At 29.5% G+C, this 16,173-nt stretch overlaps 1 protein-coding gene across 2 annotated transcripts in view; it reads right to left on the reverse strand.

The window, feature by feature from the left end:
- Window positions 1-16,173, reverse strand: part of LOC129958070 (acetyl-CoA carboxylase-like) — a 112,119-nt gene that overhangs the window by 18,109 nt on the left and 77,837 nt on the right. For both annotated transcript variants that reach the window (XM_056070242.1, XM_056070243.1), the window contains 17 exons: window positions 14,335-14,459; window positions 13,053-13,166; window positions 12,330-12,533; window positions 11,302-11,420; window positions 10,593-10,730; window positions 8,957-9,071; window positions 8,766-8,867; window positions 8,603-8,659; window positions 7,005-7,046; window positions 6,780-6,917; window positions 6,618-6,695; window positions 5,772-5,861; window positions 5,608-5,676; window positions 5,435-5,526; window positions 4,420-4,687; window positions 4,185-4,325; window positions 3,936-4,067 (listed from right to left, as the gene is read on the reverse strand). In XM_056070242.1, the coding sequence (XP_055926217.1) occupies window positions 3,936-4,067; window positions 4,185-4,325; window positions 4,420-4,687; window positions 5,435-5,526; window positions 5,608-5,676; window positions 5,772-5,861; window positions 6,618-6,695; window positions 6,780-6,917; window positions 7,005-7,046; window positions 8,603-8,659; window positions 8,766-8,867; window positions 8,957-9,071; window positions 10,593-10,730; window positions 11,302-11,420; window positions 12,330-12,533; window positions 13,053-13,166; window positions 14,335-14,459 (2,024 nt within the window). The remainder of the gene's footprint in view (window positions 1-3,935; window positions 4,068-4,184; window positions 4,326-4,419; window positions 4,688-5,434; window positions 5,527-5,607; window positions 5,677-5,771; window positions 5,862-6,617; window positions 6,696-6,779; window positions 6,918-7,004; window positions 7,047-8,602; window positions 8,660-8,765; window positions 8,868-8,956; window positions 9,072-10,592; window positions 10,731-11,301; window positions 11,421-12,329; window positions 12,534-13,052; window positions 13,167-14,334; window positions 14,460-16,173) is intronic.

The following is a 16,173-nucleotide window of genomic DNA, read 5'->3' on the forward strand; positions in this document are numbered from 1 at the left end:
ATGTGATTTATTTGTGGCTTCTAAAACCGAAACCAAAACCAAAACTGAGTGCGTTTCGTTTTCCCGCGCATTCGTTACGAATAGAAATGAGCAAAGGAATTTCGGTAAAGGAAAATTTGAGAATCGTAATAGAAATGTTTCTAAAGTTTTCTTATCGAATACTAATTCTAAATGCGTTATGTGCCAGAACAACCACTCAATATTTAAATGTCAGGAATTTCAAAAACTTTCTGTTAGTGATAGAGTTGCATTTGTGAAATCCCAAAACTTATGTTTTAAATGCCTCTCACCAATATGCAATGTGAAAAAGTGTTCTGCAAGAAATTGCTTTTGTAATAAACCTCATAATAGGTTACTTCATTATCCCAGAGAGTTTGATCATTTCAGTTGGAGTGGTAAAAACGAAACTAGTACCATAGTTAATAAAGGGGAAAGTTCAACTTTAAACCCGGAAGTTAATTCCTTTTATCCAACTTCTTGCGCAACTAATGAAAATGTGCAATCGACATTTTCAGCTACGAGTACGGTTGAAAATAAACAAATGAGAACTGTATTGTTAAGCACGGCTAAATTTTATATTCGAGATAAATTTGGGAATCTGCAATGTGTTAGAGGGTTACTGGATGTAGGAAGTCAGTCCGATATTATGACTTCGGAGTGTGCAAACAGATTAGGGTTAAAACAAGAAAAAATAAATGTAACAATTTCATGTTTAAATAATTCCTCAATGACTGTTACCAAATTTATTAAAGCTGAAATTTCAAATGCTGATAAGAGCTTTAAGCAAAATTTTGAGTTTCTTGTTGTAGATAAAATCACTGAGTTAACCCCAGTTAAATATTTAAGTGTTAAAGAACAAATTCCTTCTAATATTAATTTGGCTGATAATTTTATGGTTCCCCAAAAAGTTGATTGTCTCCTAGGTGCTAAATCGTTCTATCATTTGTTGAGGCCAGAAAAGATCTACTCATCAAATGCAGAGTTGTTTTTTCAAAATAGTGTTTTTGGATTTTTGGCTTGCGGTAGTGTAATGGAATTTGATTCCCCAAAAATTCATTGTGGGTTAATTATTGATGAAGATTTAAACAATACCATGAAAAAATTCTGGGAACTGGAAACTGTTGAGTTAGAGACCCCTAAATCCCAAGAGGCAAAAATCGCTGAGGAACATTTTGTTAAAACTCATTATAGAGAGCCTAGTGGAAAATATGTAGTCACAATCCCACTTAAAGAGGAACCTAGTTGTTTAGGCGAGTCTAAAAGTATAGCATTAAAAAGATTAAATTCACTTTGGAGGAAACTATCTCGTGATAAAACTTATTTAAAATTGTATGAAGAATTTATTAATGAGTATGAAAAGTTGGGACATATGAGAGACGTGACGCATGAGACAGAACCAGAAACAGTGTATTACATGCCCCATCATGGAGTATATAGACCAGAGAAAATGACCACTAAGCTTCGTGTAGTATTTAATGCCTCTAGTGCAACCACGAATGGAACATCATTCAATAGCTTACAATTTAATGGGGGAATTGTGCAGGAGGACTTAATTTCAATTATGATGCGATTCCGCAAACATCCATGTGCATTTATTGCGGACATTGAGAAAATGTATAGGATGATTTACATTCATCCCAGTCAGCGAAACCTACAAAGAATACTTTGGAAGGACAGCGAGTATGGTTCAGTGAAAACGTTTGAACTGTCGACAATTACTTACGGTACTACTAGTGCCCCATTTTTAGCTACTCGAACGCTAATTCAAATTGCAAGGGATGAGGGACACAATTTTCCCCTTGCAGCGCCTGTTGTTGAGAAAGATTTTTATGTGGACGATGTGCTATCTGGTGCTAAGACTTTACCCGTATGCATAGAGATGCAACAGCAGCTCACTTCCATGTTAAAACGAGCTGGCATGAACTTGCATAAATGGCGAGGCAATCATCCTCAGTTGTCTACCACTTCTGGATGCAACTACGACTTTGCAGACTGTGATAACAAAACTTTAGGTGTCACGTGGGACCATACTAATGACTGTTTTTGTTTTAAGGTGTCCATAACTTCAACGAATGTTCATACTAAACGAACAGTTCTATCCACAATAGCCAAGTTGTTTGACCCTCTGGGCCTCCTTGGTCCTGTGATTTCACTAGCGAAAATCTTTCTACAAAAATTGTGGCTTCTGAATCTTCAATGGGATGATCAGCTTCCTCCTGAAAATCATAGTGAATGGGAGAAGTTTTCAAACGAGTTACAGTGCATTAACAACATCAAGGTGAGCAGATGTATTCTTCCATTTTCCGACGTCGAAGCTATAGAGCTTCATGGTTTCAGCGACGCTTCTGAAGCTGCCTTTGGAGCTGTTGTGTACTGCAAATCCCAAACACCTGCTGGTGAGGTTGTTGTCAAGATGGTGGCCAGTAAATCCAGAGTGGCTCCACTGAAGAAGCTCACGATCCCGAGATTGGAGCTCTGCGCTGCTGTGCTGCTGGTGAAATTGATGCAGCGTATCCAGTCGGCTCTTCGACTGAAAGTGTCCAATACCTATTACTGGAGCGATAGTATGATTGTGCTGTCATGGATTAAAAAAGAGACGTCCCAGTTAAAAACCTTCGTGGCAAACCGTGTAGCCACACTTCAAGACCTTTCGTGTCAGGAGCAGTGGAGACATGTTTCATCAGGTGATAATCCAGCTGATCTTATCAGTCGTGGTGTAAATCCGTCCAAAATGCTCGAGAGTAACTTGTGGTGGGAAGGCCCTGCCTTTCTAAAAAACTGTGAGTATCCGTGCAGAGAAATCTCTGACACTGTGATAAAGGACGATGTAGACTGTGAACTCAAAAAAGTTGACTGTGAAAGTGTTTTAGTTACTACATTGAACAATTCATGTGTTACTGATATTCTTAATTGTAGTAATAGTTATACTAAAATATTGCATGTAATAAGTTATGTTTTCAGATTTCTCCACAACTTGAGGAGTCCAACTGAAAGGAGACTGGGTCCCTTGAAAACAGAGGAAATTAGGAAGGCTGAAACCTTCATAATAAAGGAAATCCAGAGTAGGGAATTTTCAGAAGAGTTAAGGTGTTTAAATAAAAATAAACCTGTTCTTGACAAAAGTAAGATCAAATGTTTAAACCCCTTTTTAGATGAGGTTGGTGTACTAAGAGTCAATGGCAGAATAAGACATAGTAATGTAAAAATCAATGAGTTAGTGCTTCTTAAAGATGAAAACCTACCCCCTCAAAAATGGGCATTAGGTAGAATAATTGAGTGTTATCTGGGTGAAGATAAAAGGGTCAGAGTTGTAAAAGTTAAAACTCAATCTGGAGTTTATAAAAGAGCCATTTCAAAAATTTGTATTTTACCTATTGATGTGTAATCTTATATTAGTGTTCTTTATTGTGTGATTAATGTTATTACCTTGTAATGTGTAGTGTTTAAAATCTGAATTTGTGTGTTTTTATTGTGCATTGAATTGTGATATTTCATAGTTTTTCCTTGTGTGTGTGTGTTGACAACATTATGTCAAGGCGGGCGGTATGTTCCGACCTGTCACTGTGCTGCCCTCTTGCGGCAAAAGGGAAAACACTTCAGTGTATCGTGTAGCGTTAGCGAGTGTGTGTGTGCGTTAGCAAGGCTGCGCCTGCTATGCAATGATGACCAGAATAAAAGGAAAAAGAGTCCAAATTTATTCTTGTGTTGTGATTTTTTAATAATGTGAGAGCTATCGACGTAAATTTAGTGCTTGTGTAATCAGTCTATTTAATGTTTTTAAGCATGTGAGCATAATATCGAATGTGCGATTCTAATAAATGTTGTTTTATCACCCAAAAGTAAAGTTTTTAACCATCAGGGAAAAAATATTTGATCATTATTCTACAAAGAGAATTAATAGTTTAACAGTCAAACTAGATCTTAGCAATACTTACAAGAAACAAAAGATCTTCTTGTGGTGCAAAAGTTCCAATTAAGAAAGTAATGTCATTACAAATGACAATAACATCTCGCCCTTGAGGATATTCTGGAGTAATAAAGGTCATTTTCCAAGCAACCATACCTATCTATAAGAAATAATAATTTTTTTTTTTATTTCACAAAATAAAGATTGACAACACATCCAACAAACCGATTTTTTTTAAAGCTTGCAAATTACTTTGTAGAGAATTTAAAATACTAACATCATTCTCTCCAGGCAGTCTCTTCCTTTCAATTAAATTACCACTAGAATCTAAGACGAGTTCAGTATACTTCAGCAGCTGAGAAGGAATTTCCACTTCAGGACGACCTGCAGTATATTCTTCCCAAAGGCGATTCAAAGACTTAAAAGAAGAAAACAAATATGTATATATCATACATTGCATTACATAATCGTCGATTTCTCGAATTAAGTTTTAATTCCTATAAAAAACTTACTTGCTGAAACATGTCAGGAAAGTCATATACATATGTTGTGCCATTGGACTGAGCTTGAAATCTCTTCAACTGTAAATAATCTTTCGTCATATAACATGTTGAAATAGGCAAATCATGTAATGGCCCTTGTTTATGACCCCATGCCTCAAATTTCGTACAGCCAGTTACCGGATCAGTTACTTCTTTGTACAAGTTCATATCCAAATAATAGCCACTTTCATTTGCGAGATAGAGGCGTATAGGCATGCATTTAGATGTTGGAGTAAGCCTAAAATAGATATTACATTATCATTATTTTTTATTCTTTTAATGATAATTAGAAATAGCACAACATATATGCAATAACAATATGCACGCAAATATTACAACATTAAAAGTCGAAACTAATTATGAAAACTTCAAATTTTATAATTTTGTTGTTCAGTTTGATTTATTTGGACATATATTTAAAAATTTTCAAGGCATTAGCTAGAATATTAAAATGTGTAGCATAAGAATAAGCTTGAGTTAAAATCTTTATTTTGTAGTCTTAAATTGAAAAAGAATATATTCTAAAATAATCGGAAAAAACAATATAAATAAAATAGCAAGGAATTTCCAAAATATACTGAATGTATTTGACCACAAAATTTATAAATGAAGGTTGTGTTTACTCAAGTCTTCAACATTTTTACCATTTCCAACTAATTTCACATAATTTACATTTAAAGAACATGGCAGCATCAATTTAAATAGTAATATTTCAGTTCCAAACTACTGATACTGCAAAAACTTATTTTAAAATTTCTTCAATTTTATCAAATTAGTAAATCCTTCCAACTTAATTTGATTCAGGTAGAAGCAATCAGTTGTTTTTTACACTTGTAAGAAGATGTCTTATAGCCTATTGCTTCAGTTTTTCTCATTGATAATAATTCATAATGAAATGCCTTTGTTATTCATTACAGACGCATCAATAAATACAGATAGTATTTAAAAACAATTTTTCATGGTTAAAATGTTTTTGAAAAATTACCTGATCGTCATTTTCAATTCTGCTTGCAGAACTCTGAGTTTCCATAGTCTCGGACCATACCTCATAACCATAGCACGAACGTTTTCAGCTATCTGCGAAGAAAATTAAATTATCAATCATTCTGTGTATTTAATTACGAGCGCATAGTGATTCTTTAAAATAGAAAAACTCACTTTAGATAAATCCATCGTGACTTTTGGAACAAAGTTCAGGAATATGTGGTTGCAATCCGTTCTTTTAGCCTAATACAGGTAAATAATAAATTACTGAGTCAACGGTCCAAATGATACAAGACAAAAATTTTATTCACATTTATGCAAAATAATGAAACAAAAACCTGAGGATGAGTAAATGCCACTTCTAATTCATCCATTGCTTCTAACAGCAATCGTTCTCCCTCATTTTGCAGATATTCATAAGACGCTTCCTGAAAGACGAAGAGCAACATTATTTCTATAAGATTATAATGCATGCAAATGTAATAATTCAGATGCTTTATAAATATCACTTGTTGAATATAACCAAATTTATTTTAAAACGCATGTAATTCAAATTAAGAAGTGGGTATTAATATCTTCAATTTCATTAAAGAAAAGAATTCAACAACATTTAAAATACCATTTACTACCCTTATATCACGAAGGTAAAAGGAAAACAATTTTGTATGTATATATATTGCAAGTATAATTTTAAATAATGACCTAATAGCACTGAAATTCTTTTTTTTTATTTATTCATTTTTAGAAATAATTTAATGTTCACTGAATAAAAATTTATTTTAAAGTGTTTACACCAAACTGAATTCCTCTGTTACAAAACACTAGCAATATCACATATAGCATATACACATAATTGAATGCATTAATTATTACTAATTAAATTTCGATGTTAGTCAACTGTACAGGAGCTTTTTCTTTTTTTTTTTTTGTACATGAAATTGTGGTGAATAGCACATAAGCCAGTTAACAACTCTTCTACCCGAACAATTTTTTTGGTATAATGGTTATGTTACTGGACTGCGAACCACAAGGTCCCAGGTTCTATCCTACGTGCATCTCTTACCACTTCAAAATCTTCAAATATTAATCATTTGTAGCATAATCATGAAATAACTTACTAAAAGATCCTGAATAATGAAAATAAACTAATGAAATTTTAAATAAAAAATACGCAATTTGCATACCTTAGTAATTAAATCAGAATGTCTGATGATGGAACGGATGAAAAACCTGTAATCAGTAACTTCTTGACCTTTTGCAACCTTTAATAGAAGATATATATATATAGTTGGATATAGTTTTTTCCTACTAAAAACGTTAATAAAGGATAAAAACACAATACGAACCTTAGCTTTCCCTAAATATAAATGCATTTTTTGATTGGCTGTAGGTATGGCTTCCAAATCATAATTTCGCAAACGATTAATCTCAAGTTGAAATGCTAGAGCTGGTTCCAAATGTCTATATATACGATCTTCTTCGAACTGTAAGTGTTGTAAAATAATATAATGGTAAAATCAACTACCAACAAAAAAATCATACCTTTTATTTAAAAATAATCATTTACTTACATTATCTCTTGCTCGATAAGTGAAGTATTCTGGAAATTGTTGCTATAAAAAGAAAAAGAAGAGTATCAATACATATTGATCTCTATGCATAGTAATAAACAGATAATTAAAAACATATGAGAAGCTAAATTTTTATAAATATGAATAAATTTTCAAAGAAAGCAATTCTTTTGCATTTTTGCTTTGAATCCTATCTAATAATTATTTCTAATATGGTAATATAACAACAAATAAAGATTTAAACGAATACTGTTTTCTATCTGTTGTGTAACTTAAAAACTTTTTTATTTGATCTCCCAGCCAGTTTTTAATTCAGGATTATAATAAAAATTATATTAAATGAATTCAGATTTGTTGTGTAACTTAAAAACTTTTTTATTTGATCTCCCAGCCAGTTTTTAATTCAGGATTATAATAAAAATTATATTAAATGAATTCAGATTTCACAGAAATATATAAAATATTCAAATTGAATTGAATATTGTTTGAATTCGAATCAAAGATCATATTGATTTTTAGAAATTCATTATTTCCCATTCTGTAGTCTTACTTCTTTCAAAATGACTTTATATAAAAGACAAGGTAGGATTTTCTCAACAGGATTAAAAAAATGCTAATGATAAATAAATAGAAATTTAAAATTTTAATATACTAATTTAGACTTTAGTAGTAAGATCCATTCAATTTAATAAAAAGTGGAAAAATTAGCTTAAATGATTCATTACAAATAAAATAAACTAATCTTTGAGAGAAAACACCAAATACACATTTTATCATATGACTGAACTTTTCAGAATAATTGCACATTGACAGAAACACAAATATTCATTTAATAATTGAAGTTCAAGGGATAAAATGTCACATTAATTTGCACCAAGTTTTACAGTGCTATCTTTAATAAGTGTAAATTCTGAACTGAATTCATCATATTACCAAAAAAAAAAAAATGCTCATGACCATTTGGAAAATATTTCATAACAATTAAATTCAAAATGATTTTAAAATGTTAGAAGAACTTATACATCTGAATAAAAGTCAAACTAAACAGCATATGTCCAATTTCATTGAATCCACAACTAACATAACTTTGCAATTTAATACTAGAAAAGTTTCTTCAAGTTTTGGAAAGTAGTTTGTAGGTAAGCATTATCTTTTAGTCTCTCTTCATATTATTAGCAAGAAATTGATTTTATTTTTATATAACTATGTTATTAATGTTTGTGCCTATATATTACCAACTGTAACTATTTCACGAAAAAATTATTTAAGTAAACATTTAAAATTACTTTTGAATCAAATGAATACACAATGTTGCTTTAAAAAATCAATTTTCATTAAAAAAAATGCAGAAACTTGAATTCATTCATACCCGAATTAAATGAAATTGTAAGCTTTATCACTTGAAACATGATCTATGGAAAGTTGTAAAGTATAAATTTATATTTCCGATTTCTCCGCAAACTCAAATGAATGTAATTTTTGAAAGAAAAAAAAAAACTATTAAGAATTTTATACGATGAATTAATAATCACAATATATAAGCTAATAAATCTCTAACATAAGAAATAAAATAATAAAAAAATACATTAATTGATTACCTTGTGTAAAACTATGAATGTTATTCTTCGCAATTTCTTCTCCATAAAAACTTCTCTCTAAAAAGACAGAAGAAATGAATTAATCATCAAGTTATTTTCATCAATAATAAGATATATTTAATATCATAAACTTATTAAAGTTTTAGAAACACAGAAAACTTACATTTTCTTTACAAAAAATTGAAAATCTTTTGCTGTATTGATTGTCATCTTCAATGTTTTGCATCATAATTGCTACATTTATAATATTCAGGAAGTCTTCATGCTATAAACAAAACAACACTTATAAATATTTGAAGTGTAAAAATAACCTATTATTCTATATAACAACATTAGGAAGTACAGGGTTCTTACTGATGTTTCTGCTGCAACAGAAAAAGTATTGAACTCGTCATCATATGTAGAAGAATCATCTAATTTTCTTGCTGAAGCAGCCGTCTCTAAAACTTCCATCAGATTATAAAAGTTGCTGAAAATATTTTTATAGAAATTTCATATTTATAATGGAATCTTGAACAATACGAGTATCATAATCATAAATCAAATATGAAAAATTCATTTACATATTAAATTTACTCACTGTCGAAATTGAAATAATGTTTATACATATAAATAAAAGTCATTGTCACTATATATGCATGCGAGTTCCACATCTTCTCCTAAATGAAACATCTAATAAAATTTCATATATTTAAAACAAAAGAGAAAGAATACTTTCAACTGCTCAAAGTTCAAAAATTAATTAAGTATTCAATTAATTAGAAATTCACCAAAATGTCGCCATTTAGGAGAAATATTCTTAAACTATTTAAAAATTCAAAATTTTATAATTTTAATAATAGCAATTTCATTACAGCACAGCATCTGTTTCAGTCGTTATTAAAATTTAGACATATTATAAGTAAATTTAACTGTGAACTTTATTCTTCTTTAATTCATTACTTCTTAAAATTTCTGCTTTTTTTTAAATACATATCCTTTTACCGTGTTTTTATTGGTTTCAAAGTAGTGCATAACTTATGATGGACTTACGCTAGTAAAAACTAGGATAAGTTGATTATTGAAACAAAAGCAAGAAAAGTAAAGCTCATGCGATCAAATGAAACAGATGTTTGATGATGGCAGTGACTTCAGGATATAAGAAATTAATCAATACTTTTTTTCTCGTAGAAATTTCGGAAGAAATTAATCCAAAAAAGATTCTCACCATCTTCAGATTTAAAAAAATTACCTTTTCAACGATATCAATTTCATTTGTAAGCGAGTTTTCTTTCAAATGTTATTAATTCTTAAGAAAATTTAATGCAAGATATTTTGAAGTAAGGAAATTTATAGGTACTCCCTTACTAGGCAATGTTAAGCCCTCGAACTGTTCAACCACCATCTTTTTTTTTAAATTTTCTATTTCTCTCTTATTTAAATTCATGTCTTGAAAAGGGTTTTATATGTTATACAAAAGTAGTTTCTACTTTAGAAATATTATACTTCAAAGGATTTTAATGCCATGCGTATTTTCTCGATGTACTTTCGAGTAAATGCAAGTCTGCAACTTTTCTTTTATCATACGAGGGCAAAGGTTTAGGTCTTCCCCTGGTATTGTTTAATATAACTATTTTTCAATTTTTAAAAAAAATGCTTGCTACAGTCTTTGATATTCCTATCTTTTTCACTATAGTAAGGTTACTCATTCCTGTTGAAGAAAAAGCTTCTATTTGCCACTTTCATGATCAGTTAACTTCTTATCTTTTGTCATCTTCACCAAGAGAAACAAAATTTCGAAGAAACGTACGACAAATTAAAAAACTGAAGACTTGTCATAATCTTAGTGATTTCAACTTTTGGTTGAAAATTTTCATTATCATAACATTTAGAAACAAAATAATTCAATGGAATTAATTTATATTAAAAGGCTTCTATGAAAACTTATTTCGCAAAAATTAGAGCTAAGCGGAAATTACACAACAATAATTTTAAATAATTACGAAATTACCTTTTAAACGCATCAAAACTTGAAAAAGCTGCTAATAAACCATATCGGTGGCAATTTTCATAAGCTTCTTTAATATCCCAGTTTGAAATTGCAGACGGATCTTCACTTTTCAAATTACAAGATGTAAAATGAATCGCTCTGCAAGAAACATAATATAAAAATATTCAAAAAATGCAAATCTATTATACACTGCAAAATGGTTAAAATTTCTTCAGTAAAGTGAAAACATATTTGGTCATATCAAATGTTTGATTTCTAACATTATTCAAAATTTCAGAAAAATAAATAAACAAATGAAGACTTTTTTATTAATCATCTCATACAATACATAGTGCCTTCAAAAAGAAACTAAAAAATAATGCATTACAAAATAAATTGTAGCGTGTAAATAGTGAGTTTGAGTCTATTTCTAGTATGCCAATAAAGTTAGTGTTATGTCATTGAAATTAGAAGGACCCCCCCCCTTTCTTTAATCTTGAAGTTGCCATTGTAATCATCTTTGCTTTGTCAAAAAAAAAAAAATGGTAATTTATCATTATTATTATATAACAGTGGCCGATTTCAATTCTTTGTCAAAAATATTATAATGCATTATCATCCCTCTATTAAAATTCGTAGGAAAAAAAGTCATTTATGTTAGTATAAATAGCAATAATCTTTTTAAAAATTTTTTAGTTAAAATGTTCTTAGAAATTATTATAAATATTACCTGTTTGGATGAGATGAAGGTAATAAAAATTGAAATAATGCAGCGCAAGTTCCAGACATAAGGCTTACATGCTTCAAGCAAGTTAGTTCATATGAAATATATGCTCGTCGCACATATACCTGAAAGAAAAAAAAGTAAATAGAGGAAGTGCAGAATTCCTCTATAATAGATAGATGGCGAAGACAAGCTTTCATTCTTTAACTTATTAGCAAATTTTAACGAATTTTGGCCTCATTTTAATGATTAAACATTTTAAAATTATTTCATTTTTGAGAAATCTGAAGAGTCTATTTAATGAAATGAACATAAAAATAAAAGAAAAAAATGGTTAATAAAACAAAATGCTCAAAAAATTATTCGATCCGAAAACATAATTCCCGAATAGTAACTAATATTTTTCTAGCAAAAGTCGTCAAAAATCATTTTTTCCCCTTTTTCTTTTTTTAATGAGGGACAGCAGTTCAATTGGCAAAAGCATTTAAATGTAAGTGGCTACTGACTACAATAGTTTAAGAACATACATAAAAGAAGTTTTTAGGAGTTCAAAAATCTTTGTCATGGTTATGAAATTTCAAGCCTCATGTTTTTCAGATGCAATTAAGATATTTGGCAAAATCAATATAATTTTAAGAACTCTGAAAAGAACTTTTCATATATTGCCGCTTTCGTAAATCAAATAGCTTTCTAGTCTATTATTTAACGGATTTCTGAGAGACTACTGTATCTTAAGACAAAAATACAACTCGAAATATTGACTTATATATATATATATATATACAGCATATTTTCTATTCTTTTCTATTCCTGTCACAGGAACATAATATTATTCATTCAAATTACACACTGAAACTTGAAGCTTATGAGCACATTAATATGTCTACTTTAAAATGCTATTTGTTTTAAATGATTGATTTAACATTTCAAAAGATGAAATATTTTTTTGAAAAAAAAAAAAAAACATGCATGTAACCATTTAAAAATGATAACAATTATTCAACAACTGAACACATTATAACTAAAGAAAATACCTCTAAAGCAGCCCTTTGAACAACACTATTGCTGTGAAAGAAAAAGTCTTGCAACACATCAAATATGGAAGTTTCCGACATGATAAGTTTTTGAAGATTTTCAGGGCAAAAATCGTGACCGTACATATCAATGGCAGAAAGGAAAATAGATTCCATTTGATTATGTCTTAATTCATATGCCGGTTGATGAGCTGCAATTAAGACCTATAACAAAAACATTCATCGTTAGGAAAATATCCAAGTTCGATAAGGTTTCATAACTAACATTAAGAAACCTAAAATTTAATTAATTATATAGGGTACAAAAAATTAAAAATATAAATTTGTCATTATATAATTATTACATCTTATCACTTACAATATTTTCAATACTTCTTATACGACCAAAGAAATAAATAGAAACAAATTTTCTAAATACAACCGAAATGTGCGATCACTCGATCACTCACTCACTCACCACACACACACACACACACACACACACACACACACACACACACACACACACACACACACACACACACACACACACACACACACACACACACACACACACACACACACACACACACACACACACACACACACAAGATAAAATAATATCATGCTAAAAAAATATAAAAGCCTCTAAATTCCTTAATTTTTTAATAAAAAATACATTTCATCAAACATATTAAAATTAACATTTAAAAATTGGATAACAGCATCGCAATTTTATTTTACCTGGCGAGCACGTAGAGCGACCTTCGAATTCTCAGATTTATTGAGGGTAGTAAGGTCATTCAAAATTGCACCTAATTCATCAGTCAAGCCAGGTTCATGCCCACAAAGGTGATCCTAAAAGAAGACATAGACAACAGTTTTATTGAGCAGATTTATTCACTTTTAGTAATTAATTATATAAATTTTTGTAAAAAATTACTATATAAATACTAAGTAAATGTTATAAACAATATATTATAAATGATAATATTAATAAGAAATAATAAGAAAATATTATAAAAAGAATATATTTTCTTAAGAACTGAATATTTGAACATCCTTATTGAAAATTTGTTACCTATTTTTGTAGTTTCCTAACTAATTAAATACTGATGAAATACGCTACGAGTTATGAAAAATAACTTTTTAAAATTTGAATTGAATCTAAAATTCTGCTAAACAATAATAATAAATGAAAGAACTGCCAATAGTTTAAAATATAATTGAGGTAACTTCACACTTCTTATTACAAGAACTTCGAAATTTTGAAGGAAATTAAATCCTTTTCACTTCCTGTTTATAATTAAAAGAATTCTATTTATTTATACATTTTTGTTTCTTATTATAATTATAAAAACAAAAACAAAAAAAATATGAATGAAATTTTAATTTTCAGCATAATAAATCAGTTAGTCAAACTACAGAACTACACTACTAAATAAATCCAAATTTTATGATTATGCTAAAATTTAGATTATATATGTAATGATGCATAAATGAAAAAAGTACAAATTCTGAGAACCTACTCTTATGTACATAATATTTAGATCATAAATATATAATTTAAGAGTACGTTTTTTTATACTTTTCTCTCAATATTTTCGTTTTTAAAAGCAGAAAATTAAATAAATACTATTTTTTTTAACTTTAAACTCTAAACAGCCAGCTAATGTAAAACAAGAATAATAAAATCTTCTTCATATCAAAATAGATATTAATAATCCAAACAGCTACTTATTACTTCAAAAAGAAGCTGAAATCGAATTTTAGATATTTTCTTACAAAGAATTTTAACTATTCAATTTGATTTATTCACCTTTTCCCTGTTGTACGCTTTGACCACAGTTCTTACAAAGAAATAGTAAATTTTCAATCAACAACAATAAAAAAATAAACTACAATGATTTTTACAGATTTTTTTAATAATTAAAAAATTTAAATGATTATTGAATTTTTTCTGCCATATAACTTATATATACAATCATCAATAATCATCTACAAAAAAAGGAGGAAATGAACTCACAATTAGTTTAATGATGAGCTGGTTCTTCTTACTGACTTGCAAATGTGAAAAAATTTTAGCAACAACAGTAGCCATATCATCTTTATGCTTCTCTCTTAGCAATGCAACACATTTGTCATAATGTCCTACATAAAAATGAGAGATTAAACTAGCATTTAATATAATAATTTTATTTTTGTCTTGTGATCAGTCATTACCTTATAAAAACTGTTCAACAATTCTTGAGAATAGCTTAATTACATGTTTATAAAGATAGAATTTTAATGGTCGATTTTTTCCCCACTTCCTAATAATAAAGTAGAGATTTGAAATATATATAATTGGGCATGTCACCATGATTATAGAATATTTTAATTAAATTTTTATTCTACCTGAGTGGTACCTTCTGGTAGTTTATTTAATAAATATCAAATGAGGTCGCCTGGCCATAATCGGATGAAACACATACTGAAAGAATATCTTGGCTTCACTCAAGGGGGGGGGGGAGTGGGGAATGTGCCCATCAGTTGGAACAAAAAGAAAATCCAGTGTGGATGATTTTCTTCAAGAATAAATTTTTGCTATTTTCTCTCTATTTGCATTTCTTTTAATTCACCAGAGGCATTATGAGTCTTACTATGCATGCATGAATAACAGAGTCCTGGATGTAGTTGAGTAAAAAACTTAGCATCACAGTCACCACCATATTCGAAGACAAAAGATATCAATGCTATTCCTAAATTATACTACAGCGATTCCCAAGATTTGAAAATCGATTCGGTTCGCGCTTTTCCAAGGAAGAAAGATAAATCTAAACCGAAAATCATTATCATAACTGATACGGCACAGAGAATGGGAGAAAAGGGCGGTGCCATCAGAAAAAAATATTACTTTAATTATACCATTTACTGAATTATAATAGCTCCAATTAAGGAAACAGAATTAGGTGATTTGCGGTTAACTATCAGTGGCGGGGGAATTATTTCATCTGAAATGTGTACAATCAGAATAATAAACTACAAAGAAACTAAATTAAAAAAAATCTCTACAGTTTTTGTCAATATTATTATATCCCTTTCACTTAGTGGGCTATCCATCTAGAGGATAAGAAAAGATTTCGTGAAAATTTGAGAAGGTCATCAATACATTCCCCCCTCCAGCTATAAAAGCAAGTCTTGCCATCCTCCAAAGGAGGGAGTCTAACATCATTCCTGCTTCTATCTCAGAAATTTAATCACAAAGAGAAAATAAATACCTTTATTTAAGCAAAGATTTCCACTGTTTCTAAAATTCCCAGGGAATTGCAATTTCGAAACGCTAAAAATTCTCTTGATTAGGTAATTAATAAGTTTTTTTTCGAAGCTTAGCATGCTATATATATGCACATACTCATTTATAGTGTTTGGGTCCAGAAATTCTGTTTATTTTGCCTCCAAGACAAAATAGAAGAAAAGCTGAGTAACTAAATCTTTATTATAAGAGCCTCTTATTTGGAAAGTCCCCACGAGAATTTCTCCTCTATCGGGACAAGATTTTAATTAAATCTTAAAAATATTTTACCACAAAAATATGATTTAATGCAATTTAATATTTTACAATGTTTTGAAAAGATAATTCTAGTATCTCCAAAAATAGTTTGTGTAACCACACAATAAAATTCTACAATTTTAATACCATGGAACAAAATGTTAAAAAAATACTAAAAACTGTATCACCCAGCTTTTGCACTTTTCAAAAGTCTAGAGATGTAGTAGTGTTAACAAGGTGGAAAAATTAATTGCGGAAAATCACTTATATTAATTACCACCTAAAACTTATTCTCAAAAGACAACTTAAAAGTATTGTAAATGAAAAAAAAAA

This window comes from Argiope bruennichi, chromosome X1 (assembly GCF_947563725.1).
Source record: "Argiope bruennichi chromosome X1, qqArgBrue1.1, whole genome shotgun sequence".
NCBI classification, from domain to species: Eukaryota; Metazoa; Arthropoda; class Arachnida; order Araneae; family Araneidae; genus Argiope; species Argiope bruennichi.